Source organism: Pinus tabuliformis, chromosome 7 (assembly GCF_031772625.1).
Source record: "Pinus tabuliformis cultivar Carrire ecotype Pingquan chromosome 7, CPIR1, whole genome shotgun sequence".
In the NCBI taxonomy this organism is placed as follows: domain Eukaryota; kingdom Viridiplantae; phylum Streptophyta; class Pinopsida; order Pinales; family Pinaceae; genus Pinus; species Pinus tabuliformis.
In genome coordinates this window covers 1,542,302,254-1,542,323,684 of record NC_142293.1, presented here as the reverse complement: position 1 = coordinate 1,542,323,684, position 21,431 = coordinate 1,542,302,254, and the positions used below count along the sequence as shown (strand labels likewise).

Here is a 21,431-nt window from a genome sequence, read left to right as displayed (position 1 = left end):
GTTCATATGGATTGATGTCATTATGTATTAATTCTTGAGCAAGTTGTTTCAAGAGTCTATATGACCTTCCTTCGAAAATTCCAATTACTTTAGCATAATCTATACTTGAGCCCTTTGGCCACACAAATACTTTACCATCAACAAATGCTACTCTATCTCCTTTATCTTCCAAACATAAAATAGAAACCAAATTATTTTTCAAACCTGGTATGTACAGTATGTTGCTAAGATGAACATTTTCACCAGATTCTAGCTCAATGGAACTCTTCCCAACACCTTTTACTACATAATTGTTATTGTCTCGAAGTTCTACCTTTTGAGATAGTCTCCTTTCCATTAGACTTGTGAGGTCGTCACGGTCTCTTGTCTTGTGTCTTAAGGAAACACTATCTACTAGCCAAAAGTCATTGTTATTTGCAATAGAACCTATAAGGGCAGAAAAATACAAAAATTCTTTGTTACCTGAATCTTAATTCTTAGGTTTCTTTGGAAGTTCATTAATGTTGTTTGTGGTAGCATGTTGCTTTCCCTTTCTATTTCTATCATTCGATATTTTAGGACAATCATGTCTATAGTGACCAAATTTGTGACAATGATAATATTGAACTTTCGACATATATCTCTTTCCTTGAGGAGCATATCTTCTTCTTTCAAGTCTTATTCCTTCATTTCTTCTTTGGAAACCAAACTTATTTCTTCCTCCAACCTTCTTGAAATGTTTTTCATATGCTTGATATTCACCTTCTTCGGATCTTTGAATCTTTCCTTTTGATATGAATCTACATTCTTCTTAAGTACATGTAGTCCATATTTCTTCGAACTTTGGAGTTTCCTTTCTATGAATTATACTAGATGCAAATGAGTCCTATAAGTAAGGTAAACCATTAAGTGTTGTAGTCACAAGTTCCCTTTCAGTTATGTTTTCATTAATTGCCTGAAGTTGGTCTCTTAATTGAGAAATATGAGGCTATAGTATCATCCCTTGTCATTCTAACATCACGAAGCTCATTCTTCAAAATTATTGTTTGACCAATGTTGTTGATAGTGTATAATCCAATTAGGGCATCATACATCTACTTTGAAGATTCAAGATTTGAAACATAAGGAATCAAGTGATCTCTGATAAAGTCCACAATGATGCTTCTAGTTGTGATGTCATCCTTCTCATATTTTATTTTTCCTTCATTATCTGAGGGTTCAGTGACCTTGCCCTTCACAATACCCAAGAGATCATTCTTTGCAAGGATGAGATCAATCCTTGTTTTCCAAGCCCTGAAATTTGTAGCTCCTTCCAATTTGTTCTCAGACTTCATAGAGGAACCCATAGTCATAGATAAACAATTAGATTGTAGATGTAGGTTTTCTTCAATGCTCTTCCCTTTACCAAAGCTCTTCAAGAGTGATCTCAATGTCCTATTCTTCACCAAAGCTCTAATACCATGTTGATTTTTAAAGTGCAATAGATACAAGCACAAATTTATGAAATATTGATAATTACTTCTGATGATGTAGGTCTTCTTTTAACAATTCCAGTTTATCATTAAGCAATTACACTTTATAAATTCAACCATAATAGCACAAGGACAATACATATCACAATACACAAATAGAACACAAGATTTACCCTAGGAAAACCCACTTGGTGGAAAAACCAAACAACCTATTCCTTAGAGAAATTATTCAATTCAACAAGAGATACACCTATTGCAGCTAGTTGACTATGAGTTCAAACTAACCAATAATGTTATAGTCAAACCTAGTCAAACATCCCTCTTATAAAGTCAGTCTTATTCCCTTCAACTTTGGCCCTCTCTGATATTCCTAAGGCCGAATTTCAACCTCCCAGAATATGCCCAAAAATGCGCCCCTAGTACCTAGAAAATATGCTCATAATTTTGGCACTATTGCCTAGAAACTGTTTCCCATAAGTTCGACCTGACACCTAGAAACTGCCCAGAAAATCATACATGCAAAGCAGAGAGAGAGAAATATCCTTGAGATGAATTTGTCCTTCTTCTCCTTCTTTGTTCTTCTTCTTCTTCGCTAGGATGCCTAGAATATGTCTTCATGTGTGAGAGGTCAAATGGTGCCTTGTGGGTGAGGTTGAATGCTCTATATATAGTGTTTTATCTGTCTGAATGGGTGTGTCTCTTCAATGGGGCCAAATTGACTTGAGGAAGGGTCGACTTGGCAAGTTTAGAGCCAAAAATTCAAAAATTCAAATTATGAAATTTTCTCTTTTGATACCGACATAAAGAACATGTCTTATAATAATTCTTTCAAGGGCTTAACAATCAAAATGACATGGAAAACATATCTTACAATTTTATTATATTTCAAGGACTAAAATAAAAATTATGAAGACTGACCATAGCTACAAAATTCAACATTGTTAAGGCACTCTAAGATGTGAAGGTCACTAGTTCGAAACTTCGTGTGAAAAAATCCATCCATGTTAAGGGTTAGTGTGGCCTAGGCCAGGTGCGATCCTTGGGTTATTTCGACAGCTTATATTCCCCTAGGTCATGGTTTCTCAAGCCAAAGCTTAAGCGTGTATTCATCTGAGGACTCACACAGCATAACAAACAAAAAAACTGGTTTTTGGGTTATAGTTTGAAAGTGTTTTAATTTTAAGCTTGAAAAAAAGTTTTTTATTGATAGTTACTTTTTTATGAGTTTGAGTCAAAGTTATGGTTACATGGGTATCAGTTGTAAAATAATTTCGACCACATCAATATTTAAAATAAAAAATAAAAAAATGTGTTGTCTAAGCATTACTTTTTTATTCAAACATGGATTTTCATGTTTTTATTGACATAAATTTTCAATTTGAGTTGGTTGACTTTAATGTTTTAGCTGACATAATTTTTCAATTTGGGGGTTGATTTTGATGATTTCATTGACAACATTATGTGGCTATTAAAATAATCATTGTAAAAGGTGATAATTTTAATTTAACAAAACAAAACAAAAAAATCACTTATCTAACTAATAGACGAAATGCCCATTTTTAAGGCATTTTTTGGGGAATTTTAACCAAAATTCGACAGAGATTTTTAAAAACTTGAGTTTAAGTTGTTTCATTTGTAGAATTTGAATTCCCTAGTGTTTTTTCAGGGTGTTGAATCTGTTTATGCATTCAAAAATGTATTTTAAACAATCAAGAATTATAATCTTGCTTGAAATTGTATGGTCGAATTTCGATGAAAAAGGGCCATTCCTCTATAAGTTAGACTGCATAAAAAAAATGCTAATAATAGCACCACTTTTTTAAATGGAGATAAAGTTAACAATCTAAAAAATTCTCATGAGTGGGTAACTACGTTTCATATGCTAATTCATGATGAGTTGAAAATGAAATTGTATATTCATGAGTTCCTCGTGCGATCTTATATATCAATGTGATTGATTTGATTCGTAATGTTCATGTATTACATAACTTTGTGATTTATCCTTCGTATTTCAAGCATCTTCATCAAATAACTCCATTCACCAGAAAGATAATGCACTAGGTCTTTCTTGTCCTTTTATTGTTTTACTTAAAACCAATAAAACTTTCATTTCACAAATATGATTTTTATGTCAAATTTACAATGACATGTTTGAGATCTTATCAGAGAATATCCCCATGTATCAAATGAGAGTATCCTAAAGGGAGGAGAATGAACATTCATGTCAAAATGATTGTGGCATCCTCAAATTCTTTTAGGGTTTGTACTTGGATCATTTTATTTGTCTTGTATACAATTCTATGAGGTAGTAAAAGGGAGTAACCATAGTGGGTAGATCACCAACACGCTATCTTATTGGATGAGGAGGAAAACCTGCTTACAAAGGCTCAAGTCGAGTTTCCCTTTTTCTTGTTGATTTTTGTAGCATCAAGAGGTATTCTTGCATGCCTAAGTCGTCTTGAAGAAAAATCAAAACTTAATTTATTTTTTGGGGTAGCAAGTTGGCCCAACCATGAAAGGATGCGTCCCTTTGGATAATTCACCACCATTCGACTAGTATATATACATCACGTGAAATTTCGTTTTGGTCATCACCACATCATCTCTTATCTCTCTTAGAGGTAGTCACATGTGTAATAGAAGGAGGACAAGTTAACTCAAGTTTGACTGAGTTTATTCGTTGTTTGATCGAACCATTTGACTAGGTATTTGACTACTAAACAAGGTCACAATTGACCATAGGATCTTGCTGTAGTCGACCACAAAACAAGCCCATAGTAGACCACAAGATATGCCTGCAGTTAACTACTAAGCAAGGCCACTTTTGACCAAAGTTTGACCACGAGATCTAGCCATAGTTGATCGCAGTCTTATCACAAGGCCAAGTTGCCCACATACAAGAATTTGATCAGACTAAAGTTTGACCAGAGTTGATTGATTTGACTAGTTTTGAACAAGACTACATTATTGTTGATTTTGACTAGGTTTGACTTTCATTTTGACTTGGATATTAGCACATATTTCTAGATAAACTAGATTTGTAAAACTTGCTGAAGAAAAAATTATCCTAGAAGAAAAGTTCCTAGGTTTTCTCCCAAGGTTTGGTTTCCTAGGGTAAATTTGTTGTCTTTATTGTGCATGGTTGTCTTTCTCTGATCTTTATTGTTTCTGTTGCATTTACTATTCAGAATTTTTGAAGTGTAAATTCTCAATGATATCAGTAAGAATACTATTTGTGGAAATCATTTGAAAGTAATTATGTAGCAGAAAATTATATTCTAGCAAGCACCTCCCAAGAAAATTCAACATGGTATTAGAGATTTGTGCAAAGAGAAACCATTAAAGTCATCCTAAGAGATAGGTGTTCAGTAGCTTGACTAGATTTTGATTTCTTGTCAATTGGGGCCAAGTCTCAAAATGGAAGACAATGCTACAAAACTTTAGAAGGAAGTTACTCTAGAGCCAAAGGGAGTTGATGAGAAAGCCCCCCTCACCTACTTCTCTATAAAGAGAGAAGAAAGCATATCATAACACTTGTATTAAAGTATGTGATTTTAATATTGATGTATTCTTCTTGGAGTCTTTATGATTGTGTGGTACAAGAGTTGGAAGACTTAGGGTTTGTAAAACCTAGAGAACACTTGGAGGTTACAACTTGTATTAAAGTCTTGGATGAGAAAGTCCTAAGGTTTGTGGGATGAAACCCTAGAGCAAGAATTGGAATATTGGAGGCACATTTGTGTGATGCATACTTAGTTTATCTCATTGATAGCATGTATGCTGAATAAAAATAAACCATGTAACCTGCCCCTCCCCACATTTAATCTCTTTTACAAGCTCCCTAGGGTAAATGTGAAGTTGGGTGCTACTATGACATCCAAGATCCAGTTATGGAAGTGGGGTCAACAAACCGGCAACTTTATTGACATCCCTCAGAGACCATAAACCACTTAGAAGGTTGAAAATCACCCTAGATGGTCAAACCCTGAGTTGGACCCCTTTTCCCCTGAATTAATGCCCCAACCGCATGCACAACAAGGAAAGAGTGTGGTTTTACTACTCCAACCACATGCATAATCCTGCTTCCATGTAGTTATGGCCTAATTTCCCCAGTTTAGTGCTAGTGATCCTAAGATCTAAACCACTTTTCCAGGCTAGGCTCTAGACCACTACCCAGAACTTCCTGTAACTTTTCAAAATCATAATTTACATGACAATAATGCCAAACATTCATACTTGAAGCAAGAACTTGACCTAGACTGCCTAGAACATGATAGACATTTCGTCAAACATATGGTAAACATGTGAGTTAAAGGTCATGAATCCATATCTGATCTTAAGTCTTTGAACTTCATTTGAAATTCATCGAGAAGGTCAAATTCCCTCTCAAGTAGTTGCAACAACACTTTTTAGCCCATGCATTCATCATACATTCAAATACTTATCAAATCATGAATAAGATCCATAGCTAGAGTACATCATAGAACCTTTCTTATAACCAACATATAACCATAATATTAACCATGACAAGTATGCCATAAAATCAACATAATAACAAGTACAAGTGATCATAAATCACAATAATAAAATAGCTCTTATTAACATATGCAAAATCCAACCAAGTTAGGGACTTCCACGTATGACTTGACCATAGATTGAGCTGAAAAAAATATTTCTTTCAACCAATCACCCCCATGCCATATTCCAAGCATGAATGTGGGATTTCATGGGATAAACCAAGACATAACCAACTAGGGACTCCAAAGGTTAAACCACCTCCACCCTCAACCTACCATGATCTCACATAAACCGGTCTCAAGATCACAAAACCAAACCAAGCTTAGATGCCTAAGGATTTCTTCTCCATACCTTGAGGAATTTTCCTATCTCCACCCACTTGTTGAGGGATTCCTGGAGAAAATCATCTCCACCCCCAACCCTTGAGAATTTTCCTGAGACCACCTCACTCAGTTCCAAAACCTTTCGGTAATCCAAATCCCAATCGAAAATGAATCCCATCACCCCGTGGCTATCTAGGAAATGGAAAGGAAAGGCTTAAACCACTATCAAACTAGGAAAAACCCATTCCAATGATAGCAAATGAACTAAATAAACAAATGCATGAACCATGCATTCACACTGCACCTAGAAAATCACACATGCAACTTGTTACCTGCAAAATCCTCCTACTAAAGTTGTTTTTCTAACCTTCTCCTTGCTTTCCTTTGCTTTTCATTTTCCTTCCTTTGCTTGCTTGCTTTCTTTCTCCTCTTGGTGCTCTCTCTATATAACACTATTCTCAAACTAAATTGACAAAACCCAAACCAGCAAAAGCTATGAACTGATTCTCTTATGCCTTTTTATTATTGATGTCTCTATTTTCTTCATTTTCCTTAATTTCCCTTCTAATTTCCTTAGCTTGCAAATGTGTGTATCTTCACCTTCCTTTCTTCCTATTTTCCTTATTTCTCATAAATAAATTCCAATTATTGTATCTTTTCCTTTGTTAATGCCTTTGCCAATTTTCATTGCCATTAATAAACCAAAAGTGATACCCACTATAGTGCTTACCCAATATTCATCTTGGAATACGTGTCTCATGACCTTGGTCTTATTTTTACTTTATTATCCTTTACTACATGAAAGTTTAACCCGGGGCTATTACAAACCCTTCCCCCTTAGGGGAACACTATCCTCGGTGTTTAATGACACCTATGACCAGCAAATCGCTGAAAACAAAACATACTGCTTATGGAGCTTTATAACATAGCTCGATGCAATATTTACAGTGAACAATTATTGGAGACATGACAATCATACTGCTTATTGGAGCTTTATAACACAACTCATTGTGGTATCTACATCCATACACATATATACATACATATACCAAAAGCTCATTTTCTTGACCCAACAAATAATGAAGGATACAAAGTCTTCATTTGATCATCCATCTCCCATGTAGCTTCATTTGGCCTAAATTGCTTCCACTACACTTTAAATTGCTCAATTTCTTAGTTCCGGAGCATGAGTTTTTTCCACTTCAATATGCACTGAGGTTTTGGATGTAATTCTCCCTCTAGTTCTACCTGCAATACAAACCAATCAATCAGATTATCAACATCTTGCACATATATCTTAAGTAATGAAACATGGAAAGCATCATGGAATTTCACTGTTGGTTGCAGTACAAGCCTGTAGGCCAATGGTCCAATCCTCAGGATCTCAAAAGGCCCACAATACCAAGGTGTTAGTTTGGCACATGATCCAATCCTCAAGGAGCCCCTCTTGGGCTTGATGCACAAGTACACATGCTCCCCAACCTGAAACTCCCCAAATGCCCTATTTTGATCTTCATAACTCTTTTCTTTGTCCCGTGTTGCCTTCCAATTCCTCTTAATAACCTGCATTTTTCGTTCGATATCATCCAACATATCTGTTCCAATCAACACCATGTTCACTGGATCACTCTAGTTGATAGGGGTATTACAAATCCACCCACAGAAAACCTCAAATAGACTCATCCTCAAGGATTCTTGATACCCATTGTTATATGCAAACTCTACCAGTGGAAGATACTCTTCTCACTTCCTCTGTTGATGCATGACGTACATCCTCAACATATCCTCAAGGATCATGTTAACCTTCTCTGTCTATCCATCTGTCTACGGATGATAAGTTGTACTAAAGGTTAAATTTGTCCCCAAGCTTGCAAACAACTCCTTCTAAAACCTGCAAGTGAAATTGGCATCTTTGTCTGATATGATATTCTTGGGAACACCATGCAATCTCACTATCTCCTTGATGAAGATCTAATTTATCTCACTAGTTGAATCAGTATACTTAACTACAATGAAGTGAGCTACCTTACTTAACCTATCAACCACAACCTTTATGGAATCATGTTGCTTCGATGTCCTCGAAAAACTTGTAATGAAATCCAAGGAAATGGCCTCCCATTTCCATTATGGAATTGTAATCGGCTGTAGTAAATGACTTGGATTCTTACACTATGCTTTTATCTTTTGGTAGTCCAAACATCTCGCAACAAACTTAGCCACCTCTTTCTTCAAATTCAGCCAATAATAGAAATTCTTAGTTGTTTTCAATGTCTTTTGATATATAGGGTGATGAATATGACTTGGCATGAAACTCCCTCAATATAAGCTTATTGAGCTCACTTTCATCCGACATATAAATCTTGTTCTTGAATCTGACCAAGCCATTTGTTGTCAGATGATACTCCTCATCCCTAACACCTTCACCCTGTTGTTGCAACCTATGCTTCAACTGTTGATACTTGTCATCATGTTTCCATGCCTGCAAGATCCACTCCTACAAGTATGTCCCATTGGAACTCACTATTGCAATTTGATTTATTTGCACTCTTCTACAAAGAGCATCTACAACCCTATTCTCCTTGCCCTTGACGTGTCTTATCTCAAAATCAAATTCACTGAGAGTAGCCAACCATCAAGTGTTTTTGGCATTCAGATTGGGTTGGCCAAACAAGTACCTCATTCCACAATTTTCACTCATCAAGATGGACCTCCTACTAAGAAGATAATGCATCCACATCTTCAAGGCATGGATGATAACCCAACTCAAGATCGTGAGTCACATAATTTTTTTCGTTCTCATTCAACTTCCTTGACTCATAGCATACCACCTGTGATTCCCGCATAAGGACTCCACCAAGTCGTCTCTTGCAAGAATTTGTACATACCACAAACTCTTTATATGGATCTACAATCTTCAAGGATGGAGCATTTGTAAGAAAATGCTTCAACTTCTCAAAACTAGTTGCAGACTCCTCTATCCAGTCAAACTTCTTCCTTTTTCGCTGCAATGATGTAATAGGATATGCAATCTATGAGAAGTTCTTGATGAACCTTCTATAATCACCTGCTAATTCTATGAATGGTCTGACCTCATCCACATTCCTAGGAGTTAGCCATTCCATGATAGTTCTAATTTTTTTCAGTTCCACTACTATCCCTTCCTTGGAAACAACATACCCCAAGTAATGAACTTCAGTCTGAAAGAAACTAAACTTGCTAAGCTTGGTATACAATTGATGCTCTCTCAACAATATCAACATTGCTTCCAAGTTATCTACATGTTCTTCCTCATTCTTAGAATATATCAATATATCATCAATAAACATTATCACGAATTTTTTTAGATAAGGATGCAACACACTATTCATCAAGCACATGAAAGTAGTTGGAGTATTAGTAAGATGAAAAGGAACCACCAAAAATTCATAATGTCCATACCTAGTATGAAATTCAAACTTGTAATATTCTTCTTTGATGCACACATGATGATATCATGATCTCAAGTCAATCTTTGAGGGTGTTAATGCTCCCTTCAACTAATCAAACAAGTCATCAATCTATGGCAAAGGATACATGTTTTTGATAGTCACCTTGTTAAACTACTTGTAATCAATGCACAACCTGAGAGTACCATCCTTCCTCTTCAAAAAAAACATTTGTGCACCCCAAGGTGATACACTTGGTTATCAAACATTTCCTTAAGTTGCAACTTCAATTCCACTAACTCTGGAGTTCTCTTTTTGTAAGGTTCCTTTTATGTTGGTATTGATCTTGATATTAACTCAATAGAGAAATTCACTTCCCTATGAGGTGGTAACACTAAAATATTTGCCACAAACACATCCTGAAACTACTGCAAAATAGGATACCTCTTCAAGACTTCATCATCCCCAACATCCTTCACCTTGTCACTGGAAATATGAATTGCAAACAATACACACCCTTTTCTACAACTACGTTTTGCCTACATAATTGAAACCATTCTTACTAATGTAGGCATACCATTCATCTAAAATGCACAAACTCTCACCCAATGATGAACTCTTTTCTTGGTCCTTGTAGCCAACTACACCAACTAAGACTCTTCTTGAAATTATTTATTCAAGCCACACTTATCCACCAGGTAAGGACTATCATAACTATAATTAGATTGAGTATCAATCAAAATGGAAACAACTTGATCACATAGCTTACCTTCCATCTCAATAGTGGATGCTTGGTGATTCTCTTGCTTGTTATCAAATGCTGCAAAAATTCGAGGAATGCTCTTACGCACATCCCCAAATGTCTATGCCTCCTTAGAAATGTATATTTAAATTCTACCACGCTGATACAATGGAAAATCCTTCTTGTGATGATCCTTACCACAAATCCAACATTGCAATGGTTCTTTGCCACTACCTTTATTCTGTTTCTCTCCAGATTGAGGTCCATGTCCCTTCTCAGCTGCACTGAATTTCTTGTAAGGAGCCATATTTTCTTTCTCACCTACATCCTGGGGTCTTTCCTGCTTTGAAGATCATTTTCCTTTAGCCTTCTCATTCCCTTTCTAATCACGATTAGGCTCATACTTGTGCTTTGATTTCTCATAACAATGCTTCAGCTTCCCATATGACTTCCTCTAATGATCGAGGCTCATTATACTCAATCTAGTCCTTTAATGCTAAAGACAATCCATTGATGAACCTTTGGACCTTTGTCTTCTCATCCTTGAGGTAAGGCACATACCTCAATAACTACATAAATTTAGTTGTGTACTCCTCATATGTCATAGATCCCATCTTCGACTCATATAATTCCTTAGCCTTTCCATCATAATATCTCTCGAACAAGTAATTCTTCCTAAAGAGTCTTTTGAGCTCATGCCAACTCAACCCTTCTATCTTGATGCATCTTACACACTTCATGTCTTCACACCATATTTTTTTTCCTTTGAGACTGAAAATAATTATCTTGGCTTTCGTGTTCTCTGTATAATCATTCTGCTCAAATAACTTCTTCATCCCAAGTAGCCATGCTTATGCATCTTTCGGTTTCTTCAGCTCTCCATCAAATGTAGGAGGCTTGGATTACTTGAACTCATTCGGAAAGTACCCCCTCTCACTCCTATAAGGATGATGGTGAATATGACAATGATATCTTTCTGAACTAGAACTAGAATAGAACCCATAACCACTACCTCTCATGTCAGGTGTATCCATCCATCTGCCACCTATGATCATGTCATATCTACCCAACATGTGCCCCGATCGAGACCTGTTACCATATGCCCCATTAGTCCTTTCCTCTTGTCTATAACTGATCCTTGACTGTCCCTGTCTCTACAAGTCCGATAAGCTTTGAAGGATAACTACATTGACCTCGACTTTCTTTCCCTGAGCTTTGGAAAGTCTTTCCTGTGACTAAATTATCCTGTCATTATTTGTCTTACAACTTCTAATTTCTGCCTTCAAACTTCTCAGGGTATCTGCTATATCAAGAGAGTACTCATCTCCTTTCTACTCAATTTATCTATAAGGAGAGTCACGTGAAATGTAATCCACCATTTCACTCGTCATCTCTGATCTTCTTCTTCTTGCAAACATACCATGTTAGATAAACCGAATATAAACATAATCAAACATACCTTAGTGAAGTTTAGGGGAGGCTATCTTGTCTGCACAAATAAGTCCATATTAGCACAAAATACATGTATTTACTCATAATGACACCAACATATCAACCTATCAACATCATATCAATCATCATGCATGATGTCACAAAATGCAACACCGAATATATAGATGACAACCATAGTCATTGTAATGCATACATACGGCTGACATGCATGCATAACAATCACATTCAACCCATCCAGTCCATGTCTTTGAACCTAGAATCTCTAATACCAATATGTAACCCACCCTTCCCCACATTTATCCAATTTTACAAGCTCCTATGGGTAAATGTGAAGTTGGGTGCTACTATGAACCTAACCTCTAAGATCCATTTATGGAAGTGGGCTGAAAAATCAACGAATTTACTGACATCCCTCAGAGACCACGGACCACTTAGAAGGCTACAAACCACACCAGGTGGTTAATCCCTATTTTGGACCCCTTTTTCCTCGACCTAACACCTCAATCACACGCACAACAAGGCCATAGTGCGGTTATAGGCCTCCAACCACACACATAGGCATGCTTCCATGTAGTTATGGCTTAATTTCCCTAGTTCTATGCCCATGGTCCCTATAAATGAGCCTCTTTTCGATGCTAGTCTCTAGACCATTGCCCAAAACTTCCCGTAACTTTCCAGAATCATAATTTACATGGTGACAACGCAAAAAATTCAAACTTGAAGTAAGAAATTGACCTAGATTGCCTAGAACATGATAAGCATTTCATCAAACATATGGTAAACATGTGAGTTATAGTTCACGAATTCATATATGATCTAAATCTCTAAACTTCATCTGAAAGTCACTGAGAAGCTCTAATGCCCTCTCAGGTTGTTGCAACAATACTTGTTGTTGATTTGGTATAGCATCGAATGTGCTATAAGCCCCAAATTTTGCAGGGAGGCTTGGGCACATGCATTCCAAATAACCCATAAACCATTTTGGCAAATTCCACCCAGAGATGATTTTATTAAAATAATTAATATTTTTAATGGGGTCCCTAAGTCTAAACTTAGGAAAATTAAAATATTAATGGGTATTAATTTAATTGTGGATGAATCTTCTAGAAAAAGGCAGAGATCAAGTCAAAATGATCTGAGCCTTTGATAGGAGTTAATCTAGGCCATTGGTTGTCCAACAGGAAGATATAAGAAGGGGCTTGAGGGTCATTTGGAAAATACACCAAGAGAGATCAAAACATCGATTTTCTGAAGTGAGAAGTTCTCAGGAGGAAAATTCGATTGAGGAGATCTCTTACAGTTGAAGGGTAGGGATATCTTTCGGAGAGAGAGATGTTTTTCTTAGCCGGAGAATCAACAGCAGATAGTGATCCAACATCTCTCACGTAGGGCCAGCAGGGCCACGCAGAGGGTGAGAAAGAAAGTCAAAAATCTAGCAGTTGAGTCAGTTTCAGCAGCCGGAAGCTGGGGTGTGAGACTGGGACGCTGAGAGCAGTAAATCTGGGATGCTGATCGATTCCGCAGCTGGGTGATGCAATGCCTAAGATATTTGACAATGGGAAAGTGTAGAGGCAGTGCAGAAGAGTTGCAGGGCCTACCAAGGGCACCTCATCTAGTGACCCAATCAACCAAGACTTTTCCTCAATGATTGTGTGAAGTAATCTCACAAAGATTATGTCTGTATTTCTATCTATAACTGAATAACCCTGTGAGGTATTCATCGCTATATTCAGAATTTGCTACTACTTAATAATAATAAACCCTCAGAGTTGTTGTGCTGGTTTTCCCACATTGGGTTTTTTTAGGGACATTTGTCCAAAAATAATGGTGTCCTATGTGTTTATATTTCCTTTCTCATTTTCTATGTTTCAGAATCATATTTAATTTGGTGTAGGTTGCTTCAGTAATTTTCTTCGATATTTCAAGAAGAAATCTGAAATAAGTTTGTAATGTAATTTACAATCTAGGAGAAGTAGATTCAGTTGGTTGTAGTAGGATTCCTGAGATTGTTAGATCTAGGATTTTTCACATGGTATCAAAGTGTTTTATGTGAAATAGGAAGAGCATATTTAGCACTAAAGAAAGGGCCAACTTGCTGCAGCAAGCAGTAGTTCGAATCCCCTGAGGGATTGCGCAGTTCTAGCAAAAAGGGCTATATTTTCGAGGTTGTCTCTCTCTAAGTAAGTCGACAGAGAGGCAAGACTGTCAGGTCAAGAATTTGCTGAGGCAGAGGGATCCACACAGGGCCTCAGCACAAATCTAGAGGGATATAGTTTTCTGCAAGATGAGTGTTGGGTAGAACATTCGTCAGAAGAAGGAAACAAATTGCATAGTGAGGGAATACTTCCTCAGTGATTTCTTGTCAAGGAAATCAATATTTCTCATTTTTTGGGTAGCAGAGAGCAGCAGAATTACCATATCCATCAGGGAGTACATAAGACAACCTAGAAGCTACACAATAGGGAGAAAGAGGGATTTGTTCGACATTTTTCGGTGGAGATGGAAACCAGTGGCTTGAGGGATCATGACAGGTTGGACGGAGCATCCAACTACGTCATTTGGAAGGCTGGAATATCTTTCTTCTAGATGAGCATGCCCTCAAGACGTATGTTGATAGTGTGGTAGTTATACCCGCAGATGCAGATCCGCTAAAAAGGTACAAGGCTAAGATGGCAAAGGCCAAGAGGATGATCCTAGATGGAGTCAAGGATCATGTGGTGTGCCATGTTGCTACCAGAGAGATTGCTAAGGATATGTGGGATAATTGGCCACTTTGTATCAAGGATCTTTCGAGCAATGGAAGATGTACTTGGAGCAGAAGATGAGATCTACTTAGATGTAGAAGGGAGAACACGTGGATCCATTCCTCACAAATCTGAAGGAGACTCGTGATGAGTTTTCAGCTACAGGGCATACACCTTAGGATTCAGAGTTAATAAGACTGGCCCTAAATTCTGTCACAAATGAGTGGCAAGTCTTTGTCCAGAGTATCTTGGGTAGAGCAGCATTGCCTAATTGGGATGAGATGTGGGTAACTCTAAAACAAAGAGGAGCTAAGGAGAGACTTGACCAAGGTCAAACTTGACGGAAGTAGCAGTAGCAATGGGTCGAAGCCCAATGAGGAGGAGGAGAATGCAGCCCTTGCATCGAAGAGACAGCGGGGGCAACAGAGATGAAATAAGGACGTCTCCAAAGTGAAGTGCTTCAGATGTGGCGAGATGGGCCATGAAGATCGAACAGGAGGAGTTCGCCATTACAGACAAGATACCTCCAGGAGGGAGGTGGGAAGATACCTCGAAAGAGCTATAGATGGGCAGGATCCTTGAGGAGCCCACCTCTTGGATCATCACCTTGCTACGGGAGCCCATGGTCAGTAGTAGGGGGATGGAGGAGTTTTCAGTTGGTGCCATGGAGTGACAAATGAAGTAGTTAGTAGTGCTAGAACTTGAGTAGAGAGGCAGTAGTCCGTGGAGGCACAGTGAAAAGCTTCAACAACGCAGTGGCTTCAGAAGACAACATGGGACTAGAAGAAGTCAGGCTTTCAGCACCAAGGTGTGTCCACTAGGTACTTGTCTAGTTTTTGGTGTTTTCATTTGTTTCTATCAACAAATGAGTTGCAATACAGATGTTGTGTTAGCAGTGGCAGTGCTAGCAGCACAGCAGATGCAACATTTTATAAGGAGTTGTAGTATAGATGTAGCTTTGGTAGTGGCAGTGTAAAAGGTAATAATACAGTTGCAGTAGAAATGCAGTAGTTAGTGGAAAGCATATCAGACATCAGTAGTGCAGAGGATGATGCTTCAGAGTTAGAGCAGTATGTGGTAGTAGTATATTGTTAGAGCAGATTCCTTACTAAGAGGGAGTGTTGATTTGGGGTAGCATCGGATGTGATCTAAGCCCCAAATTTTGCAGGGAGGCTTGGGCACATGCATTCCAAAGAACCCATAACCCGTTTTGGGAAATTCCACTGGGAGACGATTTTATTAAAATAATTAATATTTTTAATGGGGTTCCTAAGTCTAAACTTAGGAAAATTAAAATATTAATGGGTATTAATCTAATGTGGGTGAATCTTCTAGAAAAAGATGGAGATCAAGTCAAAACAATCTGAGCCTTTGATTAGGAGTTAATCTAGGCCATTGGTTTTCCAACATGAAGATATAAGAAGGGGCTTGAGGTTCATTTGGAAAATACACCAAGAGAGATCAAGAAATCGATTTTTTGAAGTGAGAAGTTCTTAGGAGCAAAATTCGATTGAGGAGATCTCTTGCAGTTGTGGGGCAATGATAGCTTCCAGAGAGACAAATATTTTCTCAGTCGGAGAATCATTAGCAGAGAGGGGTAGAGAGTGATCCATCATCTCTCACATAGAGGTTGACGCTAGGCCAACAGGGCCACATAGAGGTAGTGCAGAGGGTGAGAGAGAAAGTCAAAAATCTAGTAGTTGAGTCAGTTTCAGCAGTCGAAAGTCGGGGTGTGAGACCACGAGGCTGAGAGCAGTGACTTTGGGCTGCAGATCGATTCCCCACCTATGTGACGTAGTGCCTAATATATTTGATGCCCGGACAATGTAGAGGCAACGCAGAAGCAATGCAGGGCCTACCAGGGGCACCTCATCCAGTGACTAGATCAACCGGAATTTTTCTTAGTGATTGTGTGAGGTAATCTCACAAAGCTTATGCCAATATTTCTCTCTATAACTGAATAACCTAGTGAGGTATTCAAAGATGTATTCATAATTTTCCATTGCTTAATAATAATAATAAACCCTAAGAGTTGTTGCACCAGTTTTCCCGCATTGGGTTTTTCCGGGGACATTTGTCCAAAAATAATGGTGTCCTATGTGTTTGTATTTCCTTTCTCATTTTCTATGTTTCATAATCATATTTAATTTGGTGTAGGTTGCTTCGTTAATTTTATTTGATATTTCAAGAAGAAAAATGAAATAAGTTTGTAGTGTAATTTACAATCTAGGAGAAGTAGATTCAGCTGGTTGCGGTAGGATTCCTAAGATTGTTAGATCTAGGAATTTTCACACTTGTTAGTCCATGCATTCATCAACCATTAAAATACTTATCAAATCATGAATAAGAGCCATAGCTAGAGTACATCATAGAACCACGCTTATAACCAGCATATAACCATAATTTTATCCATGACAACTCTTCCATAAAATCAACATAATAACAAGTACAAGTTCTCATAAATCACAATAGGAAAATAACTCTTAATAATTAACATATTCAAAAGTGAACCAAGCTAGGGACTTCCATATACCTCCTGACCATAGATTGAGCTTAACCCAATCTTTATTTCAGCCAGTCACCCCTGTGCCATATTCCAAGCATGAATGTGGGATCTAAACCAAGACATAAATTAACTAGAGACTCCAAAGGTTAAACCACCTCCACCCTCAAGCTATCGTGATCTCACCTAAACCGTCCCGAGATCAGAAAACCAAGCCAAGCTTGGATGCCTCAAAATTTCTTCACCATACCTTAAGGAATTTTCCTGACTCTACCCACCTATCAAGGGCTTCCCAGAAAAAACCATCTCCACCCCTAACCAATGGGTATTTTCCTAAGAACGCCTCACCCAGTTCCAAAACCTTCCATAAATCCAAAGCTAAACCAAGAATGAATCCCATCACACCATTGCTATCCTAAGAAATGGCAAGGCAAGGCTAAAACCACTGCCAAACTGAGAAAAACCCATGACAATGATAACAAATGAACTAAATAAATAAATGCATGAAACATGCATTCACACTCAACTAGGAAATCACACATGCAACACATTACCTGCAAAATCCTCCTGTTGAAGTTGTTGATCCAACCTTCTCCTTGCTTTCCTTTGCTTGTCATTTTCCTTCCTTTACTTGCTTGCTTAATTTCTCCTCTTGGCGCTTTCTCTCTATAACACTATTCTCAATCTAAATTGACAAAAGCGAAACCAACAAAAAATGTGAATTGATTCTCTGACAACTTTTTATTATTGATGTCTCTATTTTTTTCATTTTATTTAATTTTCCTTCTAATTTCCTTAGCATGCAAATTTGTGTCTCTTCACCTTTGTTTTCTCCTATTTTCCTTATTTCTCATAAAAATGAAATTATTGCCTCTTTGCCTTTGTCAATGCCTTTTCCAATTTCCATTAATAAACCAAAAGTGATACCAACTATAATGTTTTCCCAACATTCAACTTGGAATATGTGTCCCATGACCTTGGTCTTATTTTCCCTTTATTATCTTTTATTACATGAAACTTTAACCCAGGGATGTTACAAACCCTTGCAATTCACGCAAGAAAAAAGGAAAGAAAAGCAGCATGTATCATTAGTTGATATTGAGGATGAACATCCATCTCAAAAGAAGTCAAAGGGATCCAAGCTTGATGATATTGCAAATGGACTTCATTGATTTCTACAAGGAGGCAAGGATCAAGAGGGAGTTGAAAATTCCCTACAAGTCTCAACAAATTCTTCCTTAATTAAGAGATAAGTAATTCATATTTTTCATTTGATTACTACTATTATGTTTATTTTTTAGGTTATCCTCTTGTATTTTTATTTTTTGGTTGGTATCTATAATTTTTTTCTTCCATGGCATCTTGAGTGGAGTTTTTGTGAAAGGAAGAATTGTGGAGACTGCTAACACAATAATTCATGCAGTAGATGACAGCATCGAGAAGTACCAAGCAATTCTTTTGACAAGAGGGTTCTCCTGGAAAGAGGGAGTGGAATACGAGAATATTTTTGCTCTAGTTATGAGATGATTAAATTCTTGGGCTCGAGCATGGACTTAGCAAGAGTGATTGATGTTCAAGAGGGAGGATTGTTTAAATTGTCAGGACATCCAAGACTATGCCAAATGACTGGAAGAACTTCTAGTTCTGAGGGAGCATACAATCAAGCAGAATGGAAGGGGTAGCTTTCCAAGAGGATGTCATGAATTAGTCAAATGCTCAGAGATAGGAGGTCTCTAGGAGCTACATGTATTCTATGAAGGGACCATGTCAGATAAAAGAGTATTATTCAGTGACAGAACGAGTAGTAGTGGCAGAAGCACTTACCACAAAAGGATTTGTATCAGTGTCAGAGGGAGTTAGTCTTGAGTTTGAAGACGAAGGATCTTGGCTTGATACATTATTTCTTAGGATTGGAGGTGTGGCAGAGACCTAATGAGATCTTCCTTAGAAAATGGAAATACATTGTTCATATTTTGAAAATATTCCATATGATGGAATACAAGTCCATGACTACACCTATGGTGAAAAATCTGAAGAAGCTAAGTGATTCCGTTTCAAATTCAGATTTGGTGGATCCCACTATGTATAGGAAATTGATTGGCTCCTTTATGTGCCTGGATAACACCAAGCCATATATTTACTTTGCAGTGAGCACCCTATGCCAATTTATGATTGAGTCGAGGCATGTACATTGGGTTGTAACGAAGCATGTGTTGAGATAACTACGTGGTATAATTGGATATGGTTTGAGATATGTCTTAAGTGTTGAAGTAAGGCTGCAAGAATATACAGATTCAAATTGAGCAGAGAATGCAGAGGACAGAAAAAGAAACTCAGGGGTGCTGCTTCATCTTGGGATTAACTATTTTGGTTTAGAAAGAAGCATACTTTTGTCGCACTCAATATAGTATAGCCAAAGAATATCTCAACCAGAGCCACAAGTCAAGAAGCAGTTTGGCTTCAGAAGCTACTCATGGGGCTATTTGATTAGGAAGAGATCACATATCACTTCATTTGTGACATGGTGTAGAAGGTAACAATGATGCTCTAGTACATATCCACGGATGAGCAGATTCCAGACATTCTCACAAAGCCTTTGTCTAGAGAAAAAATTGTATACTTTAGAGAAAAGCATGGCGTGATATAAAATGTCTCCCTCATTGAGAGGGAGTGTTGATGTTATTGTGGGATTAGGTAGAACATCTCCTAAGAATCCAAAAGGACTTGGATGGTCATGTTGATTTGACCAGAGGAGATAGATGCATTCACCTGAGGAGCCAAAGGATTTGGATGAGTCATGTTCATTTGACCAGTGGTGAATGGTCGAGGGCAACTACAGGATTGGACAGATCATCTCATGATAATCCAAAAGGACTTGGATGGGTCATGTTGATTTGACAAGAGGATGTATATGAAATCACCTAAGAAGCTAGAAGGAATTGATTGGGACATGTTTGTTAATCCAAGGATGAATGGTCCAAGGGTAGATCTTCTCTTGAGATGTTATAAGGACTTAGTTGGGTCATGTTGATTTGACTAGAGGTGATTGATACATTTACCTGAAGAGCCATAAAGGACTTTGGTCAGGCCATGTTGATTTGGCAAAGGGTAAATTTGCCAAGATACTTATATTTCCTACTCCAATATGGAGTGATATATATATACATGCATGCGAGGGAGACACTTCATCAACAGAGCAAGTTCATGAAATTTTTTTATGGAGGAGAAATTTTAGTTAAGCCGAAATTTGTTCCAGCCAAGAATAATACCTCCCTTGCTAAGAGGGAGTGTAGATTTTTGTAGCATCAGGATTTATTCCCACATGCCTAATTCATCTCGAAGAAAAATCAAAATAAATTTACTTTTTGGGGTAGTGAATCCATCCACGAAGAGAAGTCAGCCCGGCCATGAAAGGGTATGTCCCTTAGGCTAATTCACCCCCATTCGACTAGTATATATACATGATGTGACCTCTTTTTTAATCATCATCACGTCATCTCTTATCTCTCTTAGAGGAAATCACATGTGTAACAAAAGGAGGACAAGTTGACTAAAGTTTGATTGAATTTATTTGTTGTTTGACTAAGCCATTTGACTAGGTACTTGACCGTAGTATAAGGTTGTAGTTGACCGCAGTTTGACAGTAGGATCTAGTCGCAATTGATCACAGAACAAGGTCGCGGGATTTGGTGACAACTGACTGCAGGATAAGGTCATAGTTAACAGAAGTTTGACCATAGGATCTAGCTCCAGTTGACCACAGTTTGACCATAGGGTTGAGTTGACCGCAAACCTGAATTTGACCATATCAAAGTTTGACCAGAGTTGACTAGTTTTGACTAGGACTATCTGGTTTCTAATTTTTTCAACATTTGATTGGTATTTTGACTTGGAAATTAGCATGGATTTCTAGAAAAATTGGATTTGTAAACCTTGTTGAAGAATAATTTCTCTTAGAAAAAAAATTGTTGGGTTTTCTCCCAAGGTAAATTTGTTGTAACTATTGTGCACGGTTTTCTTTCTTTGACTTTTACATTTTTTTCTACATTTACTGTTGAAATTTTTTAAAGCGTAATTGTCTCAATGATATTAGTAAGAATATTGTGTATGGAACTTATTAGGAAGTAATATGTAGACGAAAATTGTATTCTATTGTGCATCTCTCAAGAAAATTCAACATTACCTTTATACCTTTTACATTTTTGTATAATTTTTATAGTTCAATGCAAATTCTCTTCAAATAGATTTTTTTTTGTATATGATATTTGTTTAA

The 21,431-nt window shown here is 37.4% G+C and overlaps 1 protein-coding gene across 1 annotated transcript in view; it reads right to left on the bottom strand.

Moving 5' to 3' along the window:
• Positions 1-7,465: 7,465 nt before the first annotated feature.
• Positions 7,466-21,431, bottom strand: part of LOC149253773 (uncharacterized) — a 53,134-nt gene continuing 39,168 nt past the window's right edge. Inside the window, exons 3-4 of the mRNA XM_089454587.1 lie at positions 7,775-7,855; positions 7,466-7,540 (exon numbers count right to left, since the gene is read on the bottom strand). Coding sequence (XP_089310713.1) covers positions 7,466-7,540; positions 7,775-7,855 — 156 coding nt within the window. The remainder of the gene's footprint in view (positions 7,541-7,774; positions 7,856-21,431) is intronic.